At 55.4% G+C, this 25,385-nt stretch overlaps 1 protein-coding gene across 3 annotated transcripts in view; it reads left to right on the forward strand.

Annotated features, from left to right (window-relative positions):
* TRAPPC10 (trafficking protein particle complex subunit 10) overlaps positions 1-20,658 on the forward strand; it is a 46,055-nt gene extending 25,397 nt beyond the window's left edge. Inside the window, exons 9-24 of one of the 3 annotated variants that reach the window (XR_005777384.1) lie at positions 540-654; positions 736-812; positions 892-983; positions 1,907-2,047; positions 2,200-2,306; positions 5,113-5,627; positions 6,945-7,086; positions 7,162-7,320; positions 7,458-7,666; positions 9,283-9,383; positions 9,469-9,586; positions 12,476-12,646; positions 13,007-13,184; positions 18,764-18,955; positions 19,041-19,752; positions 19,803-20,658. Coding sequence is in view for 2 of the 3 variants with exons in the window: in XM_040422751.1 (XP_040278685.1) it covers positions 540-654; positions 736-812; positions 892-983; positions 1,907-2,047; positions 2,200-2,306; positions 5,113-5,627; positions 6,945-7,086; positions 7,162-7,320; positions 7,458-7,666; positions 9,283-9,383; positions 9,469-9,586; positions 12,476-12,646; positions 13,007-13,184; positions 18,764-18,955; positions 19,041-19,279 (2,556 nt within the window). In the remaining variant the exon portion in view is untranslated. Of the gene's footprint in view, positions 1-539; positions 655-735; positions 813-891; positions 984-1,906; positions 2,048-2,199; positions 2,307-5,112; positions 5,628-6,944; positions 7,087-7,161; positions 7,321-7,457; positions 7,667-9,282; positions 9,384-9,468; positions 9,587-12,475; positions 12,647-13,006; positions 13,185-18,763; positions 18,956-19,040 lie in introns of all 3 variants that reach the window. The other 2 variants (XM_040422751.1, XM_040422752.1) reach the window with 2 other exon arrangements.
* Positions 20,659-25,385: the final 4,727 nt, after the last annotated feature.

The following is a 25,385-nucleotide window of genomic DNA, read 5'->3' on the forward strand; positions in this document are numbered from 1 at the left end:
CTTTGTCGTGTGGGTCACTGTATGAGGTGGTGGAGGGTCGTTCTGTCGTGTGGGTCACTGTATGAGGTGGAGGAGGGTCGTTCTGTCGTGTGGGTCACTGTATGAGGTGGAGGAGGGTCGTTCTGTCGTGTGGGTCACTGTATGAGGTGGAGGAGGGTCATTCTGTCGTGTGGGACACTGTATGAGGTGGTGGAGGGTCACTCTGTCATGTGGGACACTGTATGAGGTGGTGGAGGGTCGTTCTGTCGTGTGGGTCACTGTATGAGGTGGTGGAGGGTCGTTCTGTCGTGTGGGACACTGTATGAGGTGGTGGAGGGTCGTTCTGTCGTGTGGGACACTGTATGAGGTGGTGGAGGGTCGTTCTGTCGTGTGGGACACTGTATGAGGTGGTAGAGAGTCCCTCTGTCATGTGGGTCACTGTATGAGGTGGTGGAGGGTCGTTCTGTTGTGTGGGTCACTGTATGAGGTGCGAACCTGGTGCCATGTCATGTGGAGTTGCGCAGCCGTTACATCTCCTGATGGGATCTTGGTGGTTCTAGCTGCAGGCTCTCGGATCCCTGTGTGGTTTGGTGTCGGAGTCCGGCCCATGCTCGGAGGACCTGCAGAGGACGGTGGATTTACTGGCTGGGTTAGGAGCGGAGAGGCCAGAGACGGGTGAGCGTCCTGTGTGCAGGGTGACGCCCCTTCCTTCTGTTTCTCTTCCTCCAATGTATTTATCTCTTTTCTCCTCCGCAGCTAACACGGCGCAGAGTCCCTACAAGAAGCTGCAGGAGGCGCTATCCTCAGAGGAGTCGTTTGAGAAGCATTACCTGGTAAGGAAATGCAGAACCCCAACCTCTCACATCCCCTGAGACCCACCTTTCACCTCTTACCCACCTTGTGTCTCTGCAGGACCTGGCACATGCCACCATAGAGATGTACAGCAGCATCGGCAGAGGCCGGTCCGCCAAACTAGTGGGGAAGAACCTGGCCGACTTCTACATGTAACTGCCTGCACCCCATCTACTATCTCTCCCTGTTCACCACCTCAGTCTTCTCTGCACCCTCCCCTTGTTCACCACCTCAGTCTTCTCTGCACCCTCTCCCTGTTCACCACCTCAGTCTTCTCTACACCCTCTCCCTGTTCACCACCTCAGTCTTCTCTGCACCCTCTCCCTGTTCACTGCCTCAGTCTTCTCTGCACCTTCTTCTGTTCACCACCTCAGTCTTCTCTGCACCCACCTCAGTCTTCTCTGCACCCACCTCAGTCTTCTCTGCACCCTCCCCTTGTTCACCACCTCAGTCTTCTCTGCACCCTCCCCTTGTTCACTGCCTCAGTCTTCTCTGCACCTTCTTCTGTTCACCACCTCAGTCTTCTCTGCACCCTCTCCCTGTTCACCACCTCAGTCTTCTCTGCACCCTCTCCCTGTTCACCACCTCAGTCTTCTCTGCACCCTCTCCCTGTTCACCACCTCAGTCTTCTCTGCACCCTCTCCCTGTTCACCACCTCAGTCTTCTCTGCACCCTCTCCCTGTTCACCACCTCAGTCTTCTCTGCACCCTCTCCCTGTTCACCACCTCAGTCTTCTCTGCACCCTCTCCCTGTTCACCACCTCAGTCTTCTCTGCACCCTCTCCCTGTTCACCACCTCAGTCTTCTCTGCACCCTCTCCCTGTTCACCGCCTCAGTCTTCTCTGCACCCTCTCCCTGTTCACCACCTCAGTCTTCTCTGCACCCTCTCCCTGTTCACCACCTCAGTCTTCTCTGCACCCTCTCCTTGTTCACAGCCTCAGTCTTCTCTGCACCCTCCTCTTGTTCACCGCCTCATTTCCACCCTTGATGTAAACTTGGGGTGCAGACTGCAGCGTCCTATGCTTTCTCGGTGGGGTAGGATGGAAGGCTCTTGACTCGTCTGTTCCTCTCCTCAGGAAGAAGTCTCTTCCGCAGAAGGCGGAGCCCTATTTACAGGGGGCACTCCGCATGTACCAGGCTGAAGGCTGGGCCCTGCCCCTCACTCACACTCGCAAACAGCTGGCAGAATGTCAGAAGCTGCTGGGGCAGAACGAGGCGTATCCTTTCTGTTGGTAACCCTCTGCTCCCCAGGTAGTTCACCTTCAGCTGCCCCTATGACTTGTTAACCCCTAGTCTTGTGGGATACAGGGGACATAGCTGTGCGGAGTAACGCCTGCACCCTCTCCTCGGCTTCTCCTTGACTGTCCAGCAGATACCTGAAAACCTGCAGTCTTCTGGCCACTGACTGCAACCTACCCCAAGAGGAGCGTATCCGATACGGTCATGAGATCCTCCGACTCTCAGCACAGGACACAGGTATGGAGGTTCGGCCCATGCAGGGGCAGCAGTGTGAGCTAGCCAGCAGGATGGGGAGACCACACGATGACCAGGGAAAGCCCTAGAGTAGGTCACATGGTGATAAAGGGAGGGTCACATGATGAACAGGGCAATCCCTATGGTGGGTAACATGGTGACGAGGGGGAAGTCCTAGGGTAGGTCACATGGGGATGGGAGGGTCACATGATGAACAGGAGAAGCCCCAGGGTAGGTTAACATGGTGATGGGGGGAGGATTCCATAATGAGCAAGGGAACCACAGGGTGGGCAACATGGCGACAGTGGAGGGTCACATGATGATGAGGGGAAGCCCCAGGTTAGGTAACATGGTGATGGAGGGAGGGTCACATGATGAGCGAGGGAACTCCAGGGTAGGTAACATGATGATGGTGGCTGGGGTAAAGGCAAGGTAACATTGTATTGGGGAGGGTCACATGGTGGCTGGGGTAAGGGTAGGTACCATGGTGATGGAGGGGTCACATGGTGGGTGGGGTGAGGGTAGGTACCATGGTGATGGTGGGGTAAGGGTAGGTACCATGGTGATGGAGGGGTCACATGGTGGGTGGGGTGAGGGTAGGTACCATGGTGATGGAGGGGTCACATGGTGGGTGGGGTGAGGGTAGGTACCATGGTGATGGAGGGGTCACATGGTGGGTGGGGTGAGGGTAGGTACCATGGTGATGGAGGGGTCACATGGTGATGGTGGGGTGAGGGTAGGTACCATGGTGATGGGGTGAGGGTAGGTACCATGGTGATGGGGTGAGGGTAGGTACCATGGTGATGGGGTGAGGGTAGGTACCATGGTGATGGGGTGAGGGTAGGTACCATGGTGATGGGGTGAGGGTAGGTACCATGGTGATGGGGTGAGGGTAGGTACCATGGTGATGGGGTGAGGGTAGGTACCATGGTGATGGGGTGAGGGTAGGTACCATGGTGATGGGGTGAGGGTAGGTACCATGGTGATGGGGTGAGGGTAGGTACCATGGTGATGGGGTGAGGGTAGGTACCATGGTGATGGGGTGAGGGTAGGTACCATGGTGATGGGGTGAGGGCAGGTACCATGGTGATGGTGGGGGTAGGTACCATGGTGATGGTGGAGTGAGGGTAGGTACCATGGTGATGGTGGAGTGAGGGTAGGTACCATGGTGATGGTGGAGTGAGGGTAGGTACCATGGTGATGGTGGAGTGAGGGTAGGTACCATGGTGATGGTGGAGTGAGGGTAGGTACCATGGTGATGGGGTGAGGGCAGGTACCATGGTGATGGGGTGGGGGTAGGTACCATGGTGATGGTGGGGGTAGGTACCATGGTGATGGAGGGGTCACATGGTGGGTGGGGTGAGGGTAGGTACCATGGTGATGGAGGGGTCACATGGTGGGTGGGGTGAGGGTAGGTACCATGGTGATGGAGGGGTCACATGGTGATAGTGGGGTGAGGGTAGGTACCATGGTGATGGGGTGAGGGTAGGTACCATGGTGATGGGGTGAGGGTAGGTACCATGGTGATGGGGTGAGGGCAGGTACCATGGTGATGGTGGGGGTAGGTACCATGGTGATGGTGGGGGTAGGTACCATGGTGATGGTGGAGTGAGGGTAGGTACCATGGTGATGGTGGAGTGAGGGTAGGTACCATGGTGATGGGGTGAGGGCAGGTACCATGGTGATGGTGGGGGTAGGTACCATGGTGATGGTGGGGGTAGGTACCATGGTGATGGTGGAGTGAGGGTAGGTACCATGGTGATGGAGGGGTCACATGGTGATGGTAGGTACCATGGTGATGGAGGGGTCACATGGTGATGGTGGGGTGAGGGTAGGTACCATGGTGATGGTGGGGTGAGGGTAGGTACCATGGTGATGGTGGGGTGAGGGTAGGTACCATGGTGATGGTGGGGTAAGGGTAGGTACCATGGTGATGGTGGGGGTAGGTACCATGGTGATGGTGGAGTGAGGGTAGGTACCATGGTGATGGAGGGGTCACATGGTGATGGTGGGGTGAGGGTAGGTACCATGGTGATGGTGGGGTGAGGGTAGGTACCATGGTGATGGTGGGGTGAGGGTAGGTACCATGGTGATGGTGGGGTGAGGGTAGGTACCATGGTGATGGTGGGGTGAGGGTAGGTACCATGGTGATGGTGGGGTAAGGGTAGGTACCATGGTGATGGTGGGGTAAGGGTAGGTACCATGGTGATGGTGGGGTAAGGGTAGGTACCATGGTGATGGTGGGGTAAGGGTAGGTACCATGGTGATGGTGGGGTGGGGGTAGGTACCATGGTGATGGTGGAGTGAGGGTAGGTACCATGGTGATGGTGGAGTGAGGGTAGGTACCATGGTGATGGTGGAGTGAGGGTAGGTACCATGGTGATGGTGGAGTGAGGGTAGGTACCATGGTGATGGGGTGAGGGCAGGTACCATGGTGATGGTGGGGGTAGGTACCATGGTGATGGTGGAGTGAGGGTAGGTACCATGGTGATGGTGGGGTGAGGGTAGGTACCATGGTGATGGTGGGGTGAGGGTAGGTACCATGGTGATGGTGGGGTGAGGGTAGGTACCATGGTGATGGTGGGGTGAGGGTAGGTACCATGGTGATGGAGGGGTCACATGGTGATGGTGGGGTGAGGGCAGGTACCATGGTGATGGAGGGGTCACATGTTGATGGTGGGGTGAGGGCAGGTACCATGGTGATGGAGGGGTCACATGTTGATGGTGGGGTGAGGGTAGGTACCATGGTGATGGTGGGGTGAGGGCAGGGTAACAGGCTTTACTTTACCCTCTTTGTCGCTCTCCTCAGGTAACCCCATCAGCCTCCCGCTTGGCTCGTTCACTCAGCTGACCTCTCTCCACTTCGATCCCCCCAATGCGGTTGTTCATGTTGGGGGGTCCTTGTCCATTGAGCTGACGCTCCTCAGCCTGATGCCGGAGACTTTCCACCTGGAGCATCTCTCAGGATATTTCCACTATAGTTTGGACAAGAACAGCTACCGCAAAACCGCAGAGTGGTTGACCCGGCACAAGCCAGCAGGGGGCACCATGCACTTTCTGCCGGATACTCCGCTGGGAGTTAGAGTACCTCCGCCCGTCCTGGAGCTGTCAGAGATGCATGAGAAGAGTCCTTCGGAGGGCGGACTGGTCAGCACAGGTGTCATCTGCAGGAATGTGCACATGTTACTGCGGCCGCAGGACACCAGCTCCTCGTCAGCCCAGGACAGACACTCCGGCCTCAGCCTGGATCATGGCACCCACAGCCTGCGCTGCCGCAACGTCGTCCTGGAGCCGGGACTTAACCGAGTGACCTTCCACACCCAGGTACCGAGCGTCCACTTACAGGCCCCAGTACGTGTGAGGCAGTAGTAGCATGGTGTGCCCTGGTATTCCTCCCCCTACGCTGGCAATGATGCCCTGTACGCCCCCTTTCCTTCCTTCTGCTAGCGGTGATGCCCTGTACGCCCCCTTTTCCTTCCCTCTGCTGGCAGTGATGCCCTGTACGCCCCCTTTTCATTCCCTCTGCTGGCAATGATACCCTGTACGCCCCCTTTTCCTTCCCTCTGCTAGCGGTGATGCCCTGTACGCCCCCTTTCCTTCCTTCTGCTAGCAGTGATGCCCTGTACGCCCCCTTTTCATTCCCTCTGCTGGCAGTGATGCCCTGTACGCCCCCTTTTCCTCCCCTGTGCTAGCGGTGATGCCCTGTACGCCCCCTTTTCCTCCCCTCTGCTAGCAGTGATGCCCTGTACGCCCCCTTTTCCTCCCCTCTGCTAGCAGTGATGCCCTGTACGCCCCCTTTTCCTTCCCTCTACTAGCAGTGATGCCCTGTACGCCCCCTTTTCCTCCCCTCTGCTAGCAGTGATGCCCTGTACGCCCCCTTTTCCTTCCCTCTGCTAGCAGTGATGCCCTGTACGCCCCCTTTTCCTCCCCTGTGCTAGCGGTGATGCCCTGTACGCCCCCTTTTCCTCCCCTCTGCTAGCAGTGATGCCCTGTACGCCCCCTTTTCCTCCCCTCTGCTAGCAGTGATGCCCTGTACGCCCCCTTTCCTTCCTTCTGCTGGCAGTGATGCCCTGTACGCCCCCTTTTCCTCCCCTCTGCTAGCAGTGATGCCCTGTACGCCCCCTTTTCCTTCCCTCTACCAGCAGTGATGCCCTGTATGCCCCCTTTTCCTCCCCTCTGCTAGCAGTGATGCCCTGTACGCCCCCTTTTCCTCCCCTCTGCTAGCAGTGATGCCCTGTACGCCCCCTTTTCCTTCCCTCTACTAGCGGTGATGCCCTGTACGCCCCCTTTTCCTCCCCTCTGCTAGCGGTGATGCCCTGTACGCCCCCTTTTCCTCCCCTCTGCTAGCGGTGATGCCCTGTACGCCCCCTTTCCTTCCTTCTGCTAGCGGTGATGCCCTGTACGCCCCCTTTCCTTCCTTCTGCTGGCGGTGATGCCCTGTACGCCCCCTTTCCTTCCTTCTGCTAGCAGTGATGCCCTGTACGCCCCCTTTCCTTCCTTCTGCTAGCGGTGATGCCCTGTACGCCCCCTTTTCCTCCCCTCTGCTAGCGGTGATGCCCTCTTTTCCTTCCCTCAGCTGGTGGCGACGCCCTATATGCCCTATTTTCTTTCCCTTTCCGCTGATGATGTTGGTGTTTTTAGGCTCAGGAACCAGGCACCTACACCCTGCGGCAGCTTGCGGCATCGTTTGGCGGGGTTCAGCTGCTGCTTCCCCACGTGTACCCCATTGTGCAGTATGATGTGTACTCCCAGGAGCCTCAGCTGAAGGTGGAGCCGCTGAGTGGTGAGTCCGATGGGGGTGCAGTGACAGGCCGCTGGGCGGGGAGTAGCACACTCACCATCTCCTCTCTCCACGCAGATTGCCTTCTGGCCGGAGTCCCACAAAAGCTAAAGTTTACGGTGACGACTGGACATTACTGCATGAAGCCCGGAGACACCCTGCAGCTGAGCAACGCCGACACCATGTCTATTATTCCGGGGGCAGAGTCCACTGCCTCCATCTACCAGAGCAGCCATGGTGAGTACTCTCATCCTCTGCAGAGAAGCAATGGTGAGTACTCTCATCCTCTGCAGAAGCTGATGTGACCCATGTCCCCAGATCCTCCCTTCCCCCCTTTGATAACTCTTCCAGGCAGCTGTTGTCTCTCGTTACAGGTGAAGTGGCGGTCAGCGCTCTCAGTATTCAGCGCTCTGACAAAGTGACCAGCATCTCCCTCCCCATGGCGCCTCCATATCACGTCGTGGACTTTGAGCTGGATGTGGTCTGTCTGCTTCCCGAGGGCGGGCGCTTGATAAATGGAGAGATCCCGCGTAAAGGGAAGGATTCTCACAACGCTGCCAGTAGTGGCATTCTGGAGCAGCGGGTGCGTAGCATCTTCTCCTTGGGCAGGGGGTGCGCGCGGCGTCTTCTCCTTGGGCAGGGGGTGCGCGCGGCGTCTTCTCCTTGGGCAGGGGGTGCGCGCGGCGTCTTCTCCTTGGGCAGGGGGTGCGCGCGGCGTCTTCTCCTTGGGCAGCGGGTGCGCGCGGCGTCTTCTCCTTGGCCAGGGGGTGCGCGCGGCGTCTTCTCCTTGGCCAGGGGGTGCGCGCGGCGTCTTCTCCTTGGCCAGGGGGTGCGCGCGGCGTCTTCTCCTTGGCCAGGGGGTGCGCGCGGCGTCTTCTCCTTGGCCAGGGGGTGCGCGCGGCGTCTTCTCCTTGGCCAGGGGGTGCGCGCGGCGTCTTCTCCTTGGCCAGGGGGTGCGCGCGGCGTCTTCTCCTTGGCCAGGGGGTGCGCGCGGCGTCTTCTCCTTGGCCAGGGGGTGCGCGCGGCGTCTTCTCCTTGGCCAGGGGGTGCGCGCGGCGTCTTCTCCTTGGCCAGGGGGTGCGCGCGGCGTCTTCTCCTTGGCCAGGGGGTGCGCGCGGCGTCTTCTCCTTGGGCAGGGGGTGCGCGCGGCGTCTTCTCCTTGGGCAGGGGGTGCGCGCGGCGTCTTCTCCTTGGGCAGGGGGTGCGCGCGGCGTCTTCTCCTTGGGCAGGGGGGTGCGCGCGGCGTCTTCTCCTTGGCCAGGGGGGTGCGCGCGGCGTCTTCTCCTTGGGCAGGGGGTGCGCGCGGCGTCTTCTCCTTGGGCAGGGGGTGCGCGCGGCGTCTTCTCCTTGGGCAGGGGGTGCGCGCGGCGTCTTCTCCTTGGGCAGGGGGTGCGCGCGGCGTCTTCTCCTTGGGCAGGGGGTGCGCGCGGCGTCTTCTCCTTGGGCAGGGGGTGCGCGCGGCGTCTTCTCCTTGGGCAGGGGGGTGCGCGCGGCGTCTTCTCCTTGGGCAGGGGGTGCGCGCGGCGTCTTCTCCTTGGGCAGGGGGTGCGCGCGGCGTCTTCTCCTTGGGCAGGGGGTGCGCGCGGCGTCTTCTCCTTGGGCAGGGGGTGCGCGCGGCGTCTTCTCCTTGGGCAGGGGGTGCGCGCGGCGTCTTCTCCTTGGGCAGGGGGTGCGCGCGGCGTCTTCTCCTTGGGCAGGGGGTGCGCGCGGCGTCTTCTCCTTGGCCAGGGGGTGCGCGCGGCGTCTTCTCCTTGGGCAGGGGGTGCGCGCGGCGTCTTCTCCTTGGGCAGGGGGTGCGCGCGGCGTCTTCTCCTTGGGCAGGGGGTGCGCGCGGCGTCTTCTCCTTGGGCAGGGGGTGCGCGCGGCGTCTTCTCCTTGGGCAGGGGGTGCGCGCGGCGTCTTCTCCTTGGGCAGGGGGTGCGCGCGGCGTCTTCTCCTTGGGCAGGGGGTGCGCGCGGCGTCTTCTCCTTGGGCAGGGGGTGCGCGCGGCGTCTTCTCCTTGGGCAGGGGGTGCGCGCGGCGTCTTCTCCTTGGCCAGGGGGTGCGCGCGGCGTCTTCTCCTTGGCCAGGGGGTGCGCGCGGCGTCTTCTCCTTGGCCAGGGGGTGCGCGGCATGCTGTAGCAGAGGGTAGTGTTGTGTGGGTCAGTGCATGAGTGATGCCCCCTTAAGGCCATAGCTGACACTCCTCTTCTTCCTCAGGTGTCAGTCGACTGCCCGTGGTCCATCTACTCCACCATCATCAGTCTGTCATTCCACCTTCCTCTGAAGGCTCAGCACACGCTGCTGTCCTCGGGCACCAGGTGATGGCGCTCTGCGTGTAGCCGCGTGGATGCATCGGGCGGCCCCTCATTGAGTCTTATGCTCCGTTTTCTTTCTCCTCTCCAGAAAGTACATCCAGGTCTGTGTGGAAAACACCTGCGACTTTCATTTCCAGTTGTCGGGCGGCTCCATCAGCTCCACCCAAGAGCTGCAGTTCCATCCCCTGCACACAGCGGAGAGCCAGGTATCCCCCACAGGGCATTGCTCCATTCACTGCCCGCAGCGCTGGACTGGGGACGGGGTGCGAGTCAGGGACTAGGCTGTAGTTGGGCAGGACCTCGGGGGCGTCACCTCCCTTTGTTCTCTTCTAGTAGTGCAGTCAGAGGGGTTGTGCCAGTAATATAAAGGTATCCCGCCAGCAGATATCGTCGTCCTGTCACATTCCCCAGATAGCAGCGCTGATCAGAACAGCCTCATTCTACACTTAACGGCCGCCATTGCTCAAGGCAAAGCAGTCTCCATTTCAGTCGCTGTTAGTTACGTCCTGCAGTGGACGCACATGCTCGCATTAAAGGGGTTATCCAAGTTCTCAAACTGTGTCCCCCCCCCCCCCCCCCCCTTAATGTGCCAGGCCCCTCACAGGGAATATACTTACCCCGCTCCTGGTCCCCGCACCGCCGCTGGTGCTTCTCCCTGTACAGGGGTGAAAACATCCGGTGTCGGATGCTAGGGAGGCTCACCCTTCCACCCCCCCCACACACCGGAATCACATGCTCACAGTAATATGGCCTTGTAATACACGATGCACATGCTCACAGTAATACGGGGGACACACATGCTCACAGTAATACGGCCTTGTAATACAGGACACACATGCTCACAGTAATACGGCCTTGTAATACAGGATACACATGCTCACAGTAATACGGCTTTGTAATACAGGACACACACGCTCACAGTAATACGGCCTTGTAATACAGGACACACACGCTCACAGTAATACGGCCTTGTAATACAGGATACACACGCTCACAGTAATACGGCCTTGTAATACAGGACACACATGCTCACAGTAATACGGCCTTGTAATACAGGATACACACGCTCACAGTAATACGGCCTTGTAATACAGGATACACATGCTCACAGTAATGCGGCCTTGTAATACAGGACACACATGCTCACAGTAATACGGCCTTGTAATACAGGACACACATGCTCACAGTAATACGGCCTTGTAATACAGGACACACACGCTCACAGTAATACGGCCTTGTAATACAGGACACACGCGCTCACAGTAATACGGCCTTGTAATACAGGACACACATGCTCACAGTAATACGGCCTTGTAATACAGGACACACACGCTCACAGTAATACGGCCTTGTAATACAGGATACACACGCTCACAGTAATACGGCCTTGTAATACAGGACACACATGCTCACAGTAATACGGCCTTGTAATACAGGATACACACGCTCACAGTAATACGGCCTTGTAATACAGGATACACATGCTCACAGTAATGCGGCCTTGTAATACAGGACACACATGCTCACAGTAATACGGCCTTGTAATACAGGACACACATGCTCACAGTAATACGGCCTTGTAATACAGGACACACACGCTCACAGTAATACGGCCTTGTAATACAGGACACACGCGCTCACAGTAATACGGCCTTGTAATACAGGACACACATGCTCACAGTAATACGGCCTTGTAATACAGGACACACATGCTCACAGTAATACGGCCTTGTAATACAGGATACACATGCTCACAGTAATGCGGCCTTGTAATACAGGACACACACGCTCACATCACCGTTTTTTTCTGTTCCTGTGATCCGTCAGAAGGACAGAAAAATAAAAAAAAACAGATTCAGATGGTCGGCTCTGCACATTCGGTGTCCGTCTGAGATCCGTTATTTTAGAGGGGAAAATAAGTCCTGCAAGCAGGAAGCCGGATGTGCAGAACGGATGCCCCAGGAAGTGACCGCAGCCGGGCCGGTGACAGCAGCCGGGCCGGTGACAGCAGCCGGGCCGGTGACAGCAGCCGAGCCGGTGACAGCAGCCGGGCCGGTGACAGCAGCCGAGCCGGTGACAGCAGCCGGGCCGGTGACAGCAGCCGGGCCGGTGACAGCAGCCGGGCCGGTGACAGCAGCCGGGCCGGTGACAGCAGCCGGGCCGGTGACAGCAGCCGGGCCGGTGACAGCAGCCGGGCCGGTGACAGCAGCCGGGCCGGTGACAGCAGCCGGGCCGGTGACCGCAGCCGGACAGACATGAGGATGAATTTTGCTCTGATAAAGGCCGGGCGTTCGTTGCATCTGTTATAAATCCGGTCACACGGTGGATACATGTGGAGGTGGGCCTGCAGTCACATGACAAACCAGGAAGTAGGATTCAGGTACGGGGGACAAGAGAAAACTGCAAAGGAGGGAAATTTGAAGAAAAAAAAAATCCAAGTAGGAATGGGAGCGATCGGTGAAAATACACTTTAAAGTGAGTAGTTTATGGCACAGCCCCTTTAACTTACTGCTGGTGTCCCCCCCCCCCCAGCAGCGATCGAGCATGTGAACTGCGCTCTATTCAACTCTATAGGGCTGCCTGAGAGAAATGGATTCACTTGTAGGCTGAATCGCCATGTGCAACCAGCAGTGGGCGCTCACTGTCATCTCTTTTCTTTCTTACTGTCTTTCTCCTCTCTCGTTTGAATTGTGTTGTCTTTCACACTCTCTCTGTGTGTGTTCTTTTTTTTCTCTGGCGCCCCCTCTCGCCTGATGTGTCTTCTCTCTGGCGCCCCCTCTCGCCTGATGTGTTCTTTTTTTTCTCTGGCGCCCCCTCTCGCCTGATGTGTCTTCTCTCTGGCGCCCCCTCTCGCCTGATGTGTCTTCTCTCTGGCGCCCCCTCTCGCCTGATGTGTCTTCTCTCTGGCGCCCCCTCTCGCCTGATGTGTCTTCTCTCTGGCGCCCCCTCTCGCCTGATGTGTCTTCTCTCTGGCGCCCCCTCTCGCCTGATGTGTCTTCTCTCTGGCGCCCCCTCTCGCCTGATGTGTCTTCTCTCTGCTTGGAGGTGTCGCAATCTTTGTTCAGGTGCCTGATTGGCTGTCATGTCTCCCGCAGGTCCTCCAGAGTCAGCAGTACCTCTTCTATGTGTGGGAGGTGACATGGCGCCAGGGTCTGCCCTCATCGCTCCCCTGTAGCTTCTCGGTCAGCTTCTTCCCGTTGCCTCTTCCGGAGTCCTGTGCCCATCTCCAGCCGTTCACCTACTTCTTCCACTTGGAGCACTTTTATGTGAGTAACCATCACTGGACATGCAGCATGAGATTCTGCTGATAATTTTTTCCCGGAGACACATGACCACAGAAGGACAGGGTGACGAACTGTGACCGGTCTGCCAAGGGGAAGGATGGACCACACTGGGCACTAATGGCTCCCAGTGGTCCTTGTCATTAGGGGACATTAGCTGCACCGGAGGAGACACCTTTGTTTATAGTCACCTGTACCTCCTGGTCTGGTAGACTGGTCTTCCTGGGTGTAGCCATGCTGGGCAGGGACCAGTTGGGTATGTGTTTTGTGTTGGATGTCCGCAGGTCATGTGTGCATCGGGATCTTCAGTCCCTAGGTGTAACACGCTGTATTCTCCCTCTACAGACCCTATACACTGTACGTGCTGAAATCTCACCCCCAGCAGAGTCAGAATTCTGTAAGATGGGGTCCCTCTGTTCACTGGAAGTCTGCATCACCCGACTGTGTGACCCCATGGAGCAAGACAAGGAGGAGACTCTGACCGACTGTGAGGGGTACACCAGTACTCAGCTCTTCTACCAGGGTAAGGGGATATTTCAGGTGAAAGTATGTAGTCTCAGCATTGAAGCATGGTCTTCTGAACTTGGGTTACCTAAGGTCCTGGCAGTTTGTGGAGGGGGGGGGGGGGTTAAGGTCCTGGCAGGGTATGTGAAGGAGGGGGGTTAAGGTCCTGGCAGGGTGTATGGAGGAGGGGGTTAAGGTCCTTGCAGGTTGTGTGAAGGGGGTGAAGGTCCTGGCATATTGTATGGAGATGGGTGAAGATCCTGGCATATTGTATGGAGATGGGTGAAGATCCTGGCATTGTGGGTGGAGGGGGGGGTGAAGGTCCTGGCAGGGTGTGTGTGGAGGAGGGGGAGGTGAGGTCCTGGCAGGGTGTGGGTGGAGGAGGGGGAGGTGAGGTCCTGGCAGGGTGTGGGTGGAGGAGGGGGAGGTGAGGTCCTCGCAGGGTGTGGGTGGAGGAGGGGGTGGTGAGGTCCTGGCAGGGTGTGGGTGGAGGAGGGGGAGGTGAGGTCCTGGCAGGGTGTGGGTGGAGGAGGGGGAGGTGAGGTCCTGGCAGGGTGTGGGTGGAGGAGGGGGAGGTGAGGTCCTCGCAGGGTGTATGTGGAGGAGGGGGAGGTGAGGTCCTGGCAGGGTGTGTGTGGAGGAGGGGGAGGTGAGGTCCTGGCAGGGTGTGGGTGGAGGAGAGGGAGGTGAGGTCCTGGCAGGGTGTGTGTGGAGGAGGGGGAGGTAAGGTCCTGGCAGGGTGTGTGTGGAGGAGGGGGAGGTAAGGTCCTGGCAGGGTGTGTGTGGAGGAGGGGGAGGTAAGGTCCTGGCAGGGTGTGTGTATAGAGGAGGGGGGGGGGGGTAAGGTCCTGGCAGTGTGTGTGTGTGTATGTATATATAGAGGAGGGGGGAGGTAAGGTCCTGGCAAGGTGTGTGTGTGTGTGTATGTATGTATGTATGTATGTATGTATAGAGGAGGGGGGGAGGTAAGGTCCTGGCAGGGTGTGTGTGTGTGTGTGTGTGTATATGTATATAGAGGAGGGGGGGAGGTAAGGTCCTGGCTGTGTGTGTGTGTGTATGTATGTATGTATGTATATGTATATAGAGGAGGGGGGGAGGTAAGGTCCTGGCAGGGTGTGTGTATATGTATATATATAGAGGAGGGGGGGGGGTAAGGTCCTGGCAGGGTGTGTGTGGAGGAGGGGGAGGTAAGGTCCTGGCAGGGTGTGTGTATAGAGGAGGGGGGGGGGGGGGGGTAAGGTCCTGGCAGTGTGTGTGTGTGTATGTATATATAGAGGAGGGGGAGGTAAGGTCCTGGCAGTGTGTGTGTGTGTGTGTGTGTGTGTGTGTGTGTGTGTATATGTATGTATAGAGGAGGGGGGGAGGTAAGGTCCTGGCAGGGTGTGTGTGGAGGAGGGGGAGGTAAGGTCCTGGCAGGGTGTGTGTGGAGGAGGGGGAGGTAAGGTCCTGGCAGGGTGTGTGTATAGAGGAGGGGGGGGGGGGGTAAGGTCCTGGCAGTGTGTGTGTGTGTGTGTATGTATATATAGAGGAGGGGGGAGGTAAGGTCCTGGCAAGGTGTGTGTGTATGTATGTATGTATGTATGTATGTATGTATAGAGGAGGGGGGGAGGTAAGGTCCTGGCAGGGTGTGTGTGTGTGTGTGTGTGTGTGTGTGTGTGTGTGTGTGTATATGTATATAGAGGAGGGGGGGAGGTAAGGTCCTGGCTGTGTGTGTGTGTGTATGTATGTATGTATGTATATGTATATAGAGGAGGGGGGGAGGTAAGGTCCTGGCAGGGTGTGTGTATATGTATATGTATATATATAGAGGAGGGGGGGGGTAAGGTCCTGGCAGTGTGTGTGTGTGTATGTATATATAGAAGAGGGGGAGGTAAGGTCCTGGCAGTGTGTGTGTGTGTGTGTGTGTGTGTGTGTGTGTGTGTATATGTATGTATAGAGGAGGGGGGAGGTAAGGTCCTGGCAAGGTGTGTGTGTATGTATGTATGTATGTATGTATAGAGGAGGGGGGGAGGTAAGGTCCTGGCAGGGTGTGTGTGTGTGTGTGTGTGTGTGTGTGTGTGTGTGTGTGTGTGTGTGTGTGTGTGTATGTATGTATGTATATGTATATAGAGGAGGGGGGGAGGTAAGGTCCTGGCAGGGTGTGTGTGTGTGTGTGTATGTATGTATATGTATATAGAGGAGGGGGGGAGGTAAGGTCCTGGCAGGGTGTGTGTGTGTGTGTGTGTATATGTATATATATATATAGAGGAGGGGGGAGGTAAGGTCATGGCAGGGTGTGTGTGTGTATAGAGGAGGGGGGGAGGTAAGGTCCTGGCAAGGTGTGTGTGTGTATGTATGTATGTATAGAGGAGGGGGGGAGGTAAGGTCCTGGCAGTGTGTGTGTGTGTGTGTGTGTGTGTGTGTGTGTGTGTGTGTGTGTGTGTGTGTGTGTGTGTGTGTGTGTGTGTGTGTGTGTGTGTGTGTGTGTATATGTATGTATGTATGTATATGTATATAGAGGAGGGGGGGAGGTAAGGTCCTGGCAGGGTGTGTATGTATGTATGTATAGAGGAGGGGGGGAGGTAAGGTCCTGGCAGGGTGTGTGTGTGTGTGTGTGTATGTATATAGAGGAGGGGGGGAGGTAAGGTCCTGGCAGGGTGTGTGTGTGTGTATGTATATATATATATATATATATATATATATATATATATATATATATATATATATATATATAGAGGAGGGGGGGGAGGTAAGGTCCTGGCAGTGTGTATGTGTGTATGTATGTATGTATGTATATGTATATAGAGGAGGGGGGAAGGTAAGGTCCTGGCAGGGTGTGTGTGTGTGTGTGTGTGTATGTATGTATATATATATAGAGGAGGGGGGGAGGTAAGGTCCTGGCAGTGTGTGTGTGTGTGTGTGTGTATATAGAGGAGGGGGGAGGTAAGGTCCTGGCAGGGTGTGTGTGTATGTATAGAGGAGGGGGGGAGGTAAGGTCTTGGCAGGGTGTGTATGTATGTATGTATGTATGTATAGAGGAGGGGGGGAGGTAAGGTCCTGGCAGGGTGTGTGTGTGTGTGTGTGTGTATATAGAGGAGGGGGGGAGGTAAGGTCCTGGCAGGGTGTGTGTGTATGTATGTATATGTATATAGAGGAGGGGGGGAGGTAAGGTCCTGGCAGTGTGTGTGTGTATATAGAGGAGGGGGGAGGGTAAGGTCCTGGCAGGGTGTGTGTGTGTGTGTGTGTGTGTGTGTGTGTGTGTGTGTGTGTGTGTGTGTGTGTATATAGAGGAGGGGGGGAGGTAAGGTCCTGGCAGGGTGTGTGTGTATAGAGGAGGGGGGGAGGTAAGGTCCTGGCAGGGTGTGTGTGTGTATAGAGGAGGGGGGGAGGTAAGGTCATGGCAGGGTGTGTATGTATGTATGTATAGAGGAGGGGGGGAGGTAAGGTCCTGGCAGGGTGTGTGTGTGTGTATAGAGGAGGGGGGGAGGTAAGGTCCTGGCAGGGTGTGTGTGTATAGAGGAGGGGGGAGGTAAGGTCCTGGCAGGGTGTGTGTGTGTATAGAGGAGGGGGGGGGGGTAAGGTCCTGGCAGGGTGTGTATGTATGTATGTATGTATAGAGGAGGGGGGGAGGTAAGGTCCTGGCAGGGTGTGTGTGTGTGTGTATATGTATATGTATATATATATATAGAGGAGGGGGGGAGGTAAGGTCCTGGCAGTGTGTGTGTGTGTATATAGAGGAGGGGGGGGAGGTAAGGTCCTGGCAGGGTGTGTGTGTGTGTGTGTGTGTATGTATGTATATAGAGGAGGGGGGGAGGTAAGGTCCTGGCAGGGTGTGTGTGTGTGTGTATATGTATATATATATATATATATGAGGAGGGGGGGAGGTAAGGTCCTGGCAGTGTGTGTGTGTATATAGAGGAGGGGGGGGAGGTAAGGTCCTGGCAGGGTGTGTGTGTGTGTGTGTATGTATGTATGTATGTATGTATGTATGTATGTATGTATGTGTATATATATATATATATATATAGAGGAGGGGGGAGGTAAGGTCCTGGCAGGGTGTGTGTGTGTGTGTGTATAGAGAAGGGGGGAGGTAAGGTCCTGGCAGGGTGTGTGTGTGTGTGTATAGAGGAGGGGGGAGGTAAGGTCCTGGCAGGGTGTGTGTGTGTGTGTGTATAGAGGAGGGGGGGAGGTAAGCTCCTGGCAGGGTGTGTATGTATGTATGTATAGAGGAGGGGGGAGGTAAGGTCCTGGCAGGGTGTGTGTGTGTGTGTATATAGAGGAGGGGGGGAGGTAAGGTCCTGGCAGTGTGTGTGTGTGTGTGTGTGTATATATATATATATATATATGTATGTATGTATGGAGGAGGGGGGAGGTAAGGTCCTGGCAGGGTGTGTGTGTGTGTGTGTGTATGTATGTATGTATAGAGGAGGGGGGGGGGGTAAGGTCCTGGCAGGGTGTGTGTGTATAGAGGAGGGGGGGAGGTAAGGTCCTGGCAGGGTGTGTGTGTGTGTATGTATAGAGGAGGGGGGAGGTAAGGTCCTGGCAGGGTGTGTGTGTGTGTATAGAAGAGGGGGGAGGTAAGGTCCTGGCAGGGTGTGTGTGTGTGTGTGTATAGAGGAGGGGGGGGAGGTAAGGTCCTGGCAGGGTGTGTGTGTATGTGTGTATGTATAGAGGAGGGGGAGAGGTAAGGTCCTGTCAGGGTGTGTGTGTGTGTGTGTGTATAGCGGAGGGCGGGAGGTAAGGTCCTGGCAGGGTGTGTGTGTATAGAGGAGAGGGGAGGTAAGGTCCTGGCAGGGTGTGTGTGTGTGTAGGAGTTGGGGGGGCCGGTAAGGTCCTGGCAGGGTGGGTGTGGGGGGGAGGAGGAGGTGGAGGTGCTAAGGTCTTGGCAGGGTGTGGGAGGAGGGGTGGGGGGGAGGAGGAGGTAAGGTCCTGGCAGGGGGTGTGTGTGTGTAGGAGGAGGGGGCGGTAAGGTCATGGCAGGGTGTGTGTGTGTGTGTGGGGGGGAGGAGGAGGGGGTGGAGGTGCTAAGGTCTTGGCAGGGGGGGGGGGGGGGGAGGAGGAGGTAAGGTCCTGGCAGGGTGTGTGTGTGTGGAGGGGGTGGAGGTGCTAAGGTCTTGGCAGGGTGTGGGGGGGGGGGAGGAGGAGGTGGAGGTAAGGTCCTGGCAGGGTGTGTGTGTGGGGAGGAGGAGGGGGGGGGCGGTAAGGTCCTGGCAGGGTGTGTGTGGAGGAGGGGGGACTTGTCATGACTCTAACAACAGATGTCAGGGGGCGAGGGATGGGTTGAGAAAGTTTGGCTCTTGTTGGATTTCAGCATGCCTGATCCTCTGTTCTCAAGGGAGATAAAATGTCTGAGACGGTCTCAAGAGGACAGAGCGCTCTGACAGCCATTTATACCTCTATCAAAGCAGCCTCAGTCTCCGTGCAGGGAGGTCGGGGAGGAGCTGTCAGCCAAATGTGCCGCCAACAGCGGTTGTGGCCAGCTTAATGTTAATAATGGGGTGGGGGCTCTTCTGAGGTCTTGGCAGTGAGAACAAGTGGTCCTAGGTTGTCCATATTGTGTGTGGTCTTCTGAGGCCCCTCAGTCACAGGATTGAGTTGATGGTGCACTCTGTTTTCTAGTGGTTGATGGTGGAAGTAACTGGGCAGTGTGCGGCAGGAGCTCGGGCGTGGTCCTGATGCCCGTTAAACACGGGGCGTGCCATACTGTTCGGATGGAGGTGATGCCTCTGTTTGCTGGATATCTGCCCTACCCGGATGTGCAGCTGTTCCGCTACCTGCCCCACCACTCGCACACTCAGCAGGTGGATGCCGGTGAGTCCGTTCTCTGTGCCGATCCCCGCGCTCCCTTCACCGCTTCTCCGCATCTGATTTATGCTTTGGTGTTTTGTCTCTGCAGACAGCTGGATTGAGAATGACTCTGTGTCTGTGGAGGATCCGTGTGAGGCCCCTAGTGGGCGATCTCAGAGCACCTCACTGTCTCCGGGGCCCCTGAGTGGCACAGCAGAGCAGAAAGGACTTCCAATGCCGCGCCTGCAGCCATTCCACGCCGGACAAGTCAGCAACAGCAGCGCAGGGCGGCAGATCCTGGTTATTCCCAGTATGGACGACCATGTGCTGGAGGTTAATGTCACATGACACACGCCCTGGCACCAGTAGTGTATTCTATATGTACAGCTGGGTGCGGGGCCCGGACTGAGGCTCGGTATCACTTTCCATCACGTCTGGAAGAACTGGAAGCTCTGGATGCTGATAATTGTGCAATATTCTGTTACTCTGCAGCCAGGACGCCGGCCGAGCGCTATACATAAAGCTGGGTGTATATGGGGGATGGGCACATGGCAGACTCCGGTTATTGCATGTTACCTGCATATTCATCAGCAGTGACCTCCAGGACCTCAGTGTGCTGCAGGGGTCATAGTGCAGGGGGTGGAGCACAGCTTGCAAAAGGGGGTGACGGTGACAACATCCACTTATCAGGATGATGTCTCATAGACTGGTTCTGCGTCTTCTCGATACATCACATACCGGCCAATGACCGGTCAGGGCTGAGAGCCATGCTTCATTCCCAGGTCATCAGGTAGCACCATGTTCTCATTGGTCAGTGTAAGGTCCATATCTCATGATGTATTGGCCTGCTCTGGTCATTGGTCAGTGTGAGGTCCATGTCCACATCTCATGATGTATTGGCCTGCTCCGGTCATTGGTCAGTGTGAGGTCCATGTCCACATCTAATGATGTATTGGCCTGCTCCCGTCATTGGTCAGTGTGAGGTCCATGTCCACATCTCATGATGTATTGTCCTGCTCCGGTCATTGGTCAGTGTGAGGTCCATGTCCACATCTCATGATGTATTGTCCTGCTCCGGTCATTAGTCAGTGTGAGGTCCATGTCCACATCTCATGATGTATTGTCCTGCTCCGGTCATTAGTCAGTGCTCCAGCCTCTGCACTACACACTACGCTCCCCTCTCTGGAATCTTCTTTGCTGCTATAGAGAAGTCTTCTGTCCCAGCCTATCATAAAGCCCCATGGGATGGAGATATGAAGCACCTCTGCCAGGCAGTGGTCAGCACGTTGCCTTCATATCTCGTGATTGCTGGAGCCATCTTGGTGGGTCTTGTCTTAAAGATGTGCAGCTGTTGCTGTATTGCGGGATTTTAAGGTGACAGCACTATTTATTTTTTGGTATATTTTACCTCCAAAATAAGGTGAAGCTTGTATGACGAGTACCCAGAATACATGTGTTTTACCACAGTGCAGTGTGTTCATTGCTGAGGTCCATGTAAGAAGCCCAGAAGTAACCTACAGAGAAGCTCCATCTCATGTCCTGTGGCATTTATTACTAACTGTTCACACACGAGACGTCAAGCTGAGGACGGGCGTTCTTCTGTCTGGCCGTACTGTGGACGTGTGGAATGTGACCACCAAGGTGAATAGTGGTTCATGTAATGAAACGCGGGGACCGGAACCCAATGTAAAGTCACAGATAAGGAGATAAAACCTAACTATTAATGACTGTGTGAAAAGGTAGAGTTTTATTATGTCCAAACCTCATAATACAGAAATGGAACGGTCTTACCACATATACCGCGACCGTCTAGACAAGTTGTGCAGGGAGCATAGGGGTCCCTAATGTATCATTAGCCAGGGCCCCTGTGGTAGATCTGGTGCAGGACTAGACCCCGGTATAAGGAGGTAATGTACCATCAGCCGGGGCCCCTGTGATGGATCTGGTGCAGGACTAGACCCCGGTATAAGGAGGTAATGTATCATCAGCCGGGGCCCCTGTGATAGATCTGGTACAGGTCTAGACCCTGGTATAAGGAGGTAATGTATCATCCTCCGGGGCCCCTGTGATAGATCTGGTGCAGGTCTAGACCCCGGTATAAGGAGGTAATGTATCAGCTGGGGCCCCTGTGGTAGATCTGGTGCAGGACTAGACCCTGGTATAAGGAGGTAATGTATCATCAGCCGGGGCCCCTGTGATAGATCTGGTACAGGTCTAGACCCTGGTATAAGGAGGTAATGTATCATCCTCCGGGGCCCCTGTGATAGATCTGGTGCAGGTCTAGACCCCGGTATAAGGAGGTAATGTATCATCAGCCGGGGCCCCTGTGATAGATCTGGTGCAGGACTAGACCCCGGTATAAGGAGGTAATGTATCATCAGCCGGGGCCCCTGTGATAGATCTGGTGCAGGTCTAGACCCCGGTATAAGGAGGTAATGTACCATCAGCCGGGGCCCCTGTGATAGATCTGGTGCAGGTCTAGACCCCGGTATAAGGAGGTAATGTACCATCAGCCGGGGCCCCTGTGATAGATCTGGTGCAGGTCTAGACACCGATATAAGGAGGTAATGTATCATCAGCTGGGGCCCCTGTGATAGATCTGGTGCAGGACTAGACCCCGGTATAAGGAGGTAATGTATCATCAGCCGGGGCCCCTGTGACAGATCTGGTACAGGACTAGACCCCGGTATAAGGAGGTAATGTATCATCCTCCGGGGCCCCTGTGATAGATCTGGTGCAGGTCTAGACCCCGGTATAAGGAGGTAATGTATCATCAGCCGGGGCCCCTGTGATAGATCTGGTGCAGGACTAGACCCCGGTATAAGGAGGTAATGTATCATCAGCCGGGGCCCCTGTGATAGATCTGGTGCAGGACTAGACCCCGGTATAAGGAGGTAATGTATCATCAGCCGGGGCCCCTGTGATAGATCTGGTGCAGGACTAGACCCCGGTATAAGGAGGTAATGTATCATCAGCCGGGGCCCCTGTGATAGATCTGGTGCAGGACTAGACCCCGGTATAGGGAGGTAATGTATCATCAGCCGGGGCCCCTGTGATAGATCTGGTGCAGGACTAGACCCCGGTATAAGGAGGTAATGTATCATCAGCCGGGGCCCCTGTGATAGATCTGGTGCAGGACTAGACCCCGGTATAAGGAGGTAATGTATCATCAGCCGGGGCCCCTGTGATAGATCTGGTGCAGGACTAGACCCCGGTATAAGGAGGTAATGTATCATCAGCCGGGGCCCCTGTGATAGATCTGGTGCAGGACTAGACCCCGGTATAGGGAGGTAATGTATCATCAGCCGGGGCCCCTGTGATAGATCTGGTGCAGGACTAGACCCTGGTATAAGGAGGTAATGTATCATCAGCCGGGGCCCCTGTGATAGATCTGGTGCAGGACTAGGCTGAGTTTATGCCATCTACAAAGGATTAGTCTTCCCCAGCAACATCTCTTTCAGAACGAAGTGCTGTGTAATTAATGAGACTGAAGCAGAACAGGGAGGCAGTACTGCCTGGACCTACATCACGTACAGGGAGGCAGTACACCCTGGACCTACGTTGCGTGCAGGAAGGCAGTACTGCCTGGACATATGTCGCATGCAGGGAGGCAGTACTGCCTGGACCTACGTCGCGTGCAGGGAGGCAGTACTGCCTGGACCTACATCACGTACAGGGAGGCAGTACTGCCTGGACCTACATCACGTACAGGGAGGCAGTACTGCCTGGACCTACATCACGTAAAGGGAGGCAGTACTGCCTGGACCTACGTCGCGTGCAGGGAGGCAGTACTGCCTAGACCTACATCACGTACAGGGAGGCAGTACTGCCTGGACCTACATCACGTACAGGGAGGCAGTACTGCCTGGACCTACATCACGTACAGGGAGGCAGTACTGCCTAGACCTACATCACGTACAGGGAGGCAGTACTGCCTGGACCTACATCACGTACAGGGAGGCAGTACTGCCTGGACCTACATCACGTACAGGGAGGCAGTACTGCCTGGACCTACATCACGTAAAGGGAGGCCAGTACTGCCTGGACCTACGTTGCGTGCAGGGAGGCAGTACTGACTGAATTTACATCACGTACATGGAGGCAGTACTGACTGGACCTACGTCACGTACAGGGAGGCAGTACTGACTGTAAGGGCACATACATTATGACCTCTAATAAAGACAAGAATAGGACATGTTAAATATTTTTGCAGATGCTTCAGAATGGACATATGGCTCTGGACAGCACATCTTTTGAGGCCCCTTTGAAGTGAATGGGTTCGCATCTGACCTGCATAAAATGCGGATCCGTTACAGAGAAAAAATAAGCTTGCGTGCATGAGGCAGTACTGTCTGTACCTACATCATACAGACTGGAGGCAGTACCGTCTGTACGTACAGGTACAGGGAGGCAGTACTGTCTGTACCTACATCATACAGACTGGAGGCAGTACCATCTGTACCTACAGGTAAAGGGAGGCAGTACTGTCTGTACCTACATCATACAGACTGGAGGCAGTACCATCTGTACCTACAGGTAAAGGGAGGCAGTACTGTCTGTACCTACATCATACAGACTGGAGGCAGTACCATCTGTACGTACAGGTACAGGGAGGCAGTACTGTCTGTACCTACAGGTAAAGGGAGGCAGTACTGTCTGTACCTACATCATACAGACTGGAGGCAGTACCATCTGTACGTACAGGTACAGGAAGGCAGTACTGTCTGTACCTACATCATACAGACTGGAGGCAGTACCGTCTGTACGTACAGGTACAGGGAGGCAGTACTGTCTGTACCTACATCATACAGACTGGAGGCAGTACCGTCTGTACGTACAGGTACAGGGAGGCAGTACTGTCTGTACCTACATCATACAGACTGGAGGCAGTACCGTCTGTACGTACAGGTACAGGGAGGCAGTACTGTCTGTATCTACACCATGTAAAGAAATGAGGTACAACAGGGCTCCAGATGGCGACCAAAATGGTCGCCAATGCGACTTAGAATTTGCAAATGGCGACAAGACTTTTTAGTCTTGTCGTCATTTGGGACTATACCCGCCGCCGCAGCTCTGCAGTTGAATACAGCCCGCTGATGTTCTTCTCAGCAGCGCAGTGGAGAAGGAGTCTGTGGCGAAACCAACCTCGCCACTGGGTTTTGGAGAGGACTGGCTGCTGGCCTCTTGCCCCTGGATTATGGGCCATATACTAACTTTTAAACCCCTGAACCTATTCAAGTGAATTTTGGATAGGTTTGTCCCCAAGTTATACTGTTTAAATTGATGTAAGTTATATGTATGGCCAATGTAAACTCACAAAGTTGTAACAATTTATAATGAGTATAACTTGTCAGCTTGGGAGATAGTTGAGTGGATAGACAGAGGGGAGGAATATGCTGGGTGTGTTTCTATTGTCCCATTGTGTGTTTGAATGGTGGTGTCTGTCCTGTTGTTCCCGCATGTGTATTGGCGATTTCCCTTTGTCCTGAGGGATGGTTGGATTGCTCCTCGGTTGTCTCCAGGACAGAGAGGAGGAAACCATGATGCATTGTGGGGATGTGTTGTCTGTATCCTGAATTGCTACATATCTGTCCTGTAACAACAATGTAATGACGGGGGGCACACCGATAATAAAGTGAAGGAGTGCAGGCCTGGTATAGACAAAGACATGAGCTAAGCTAAGAGAAAGAAATACCAAAAACAGCCGCACCTCCAAGAAACAATAATGATTTATTGAAAACACAAAATTTTTAAAACCATGGACAAATGCAGCCTAATCCCACTGAAGGGAAAAGATAATGAAAATGAGACAAACCTCATCCAAAAGTACCATAAATAACATAGTGCTAACATGAACAGAACATATCCATAGGACCAAAATGGTATACTTATCCGGTAGCACAATGGTAACACAGGAGGGGAGAAAATAATGTACAACCCTTCAGTGGGACAAGCAGGAAAAAAAATCCCTTTCCTCACGCGTATCGCTAGTCTCTAACTAGCTTCATCAGAGGTCCATGTAAATCTGCAGTAGTGCTTCAGAGTTTATATACTAACAATAATTAACATATAATGAAATACATCTGTGGTCAAACCTGTTGAGGCAATTGAGAAGAGAGGCGGGCAGGTAGGCATATCGAGGGGCACCGCCTCGATGCTCCCCGGTGCACGGTCTGAGCGCTACCGCATGTGCCGGACAAGCCGGCATGATGATGAAGCTGATGCGCATGCGCAAAATGGCGCCCGGCCGGAAGCTGACGCCACAGTGCGTTCCACAAACCGGAAAAGAACCTGGCGCAGCGTCACAACCGGGCGACAGAACGCGCAGTTCCCTCCCGTGGACCGCACAGGGCGGGGGATTGGTTGGAACGCAGGCTAAGTGGGGCAAGTGTACTTCGCAATAGTGCATAAAGTCACATAATCAATCAAGTATACTTGCATAATTTTAAAGAAG

This window comes from Bufo bufo, chromosome 3 (assembly GCF_905171765.1).
Source record: "Bufo bufo chromosome 3, aBufBuf1.1, whole genome shotgun sequence".
Taxonomy (NCBI): Eukaryota; Metazoa; Chordata; class Amphibia; order Anura; family Bufonidae; genus Bufo; species Bufo bufo.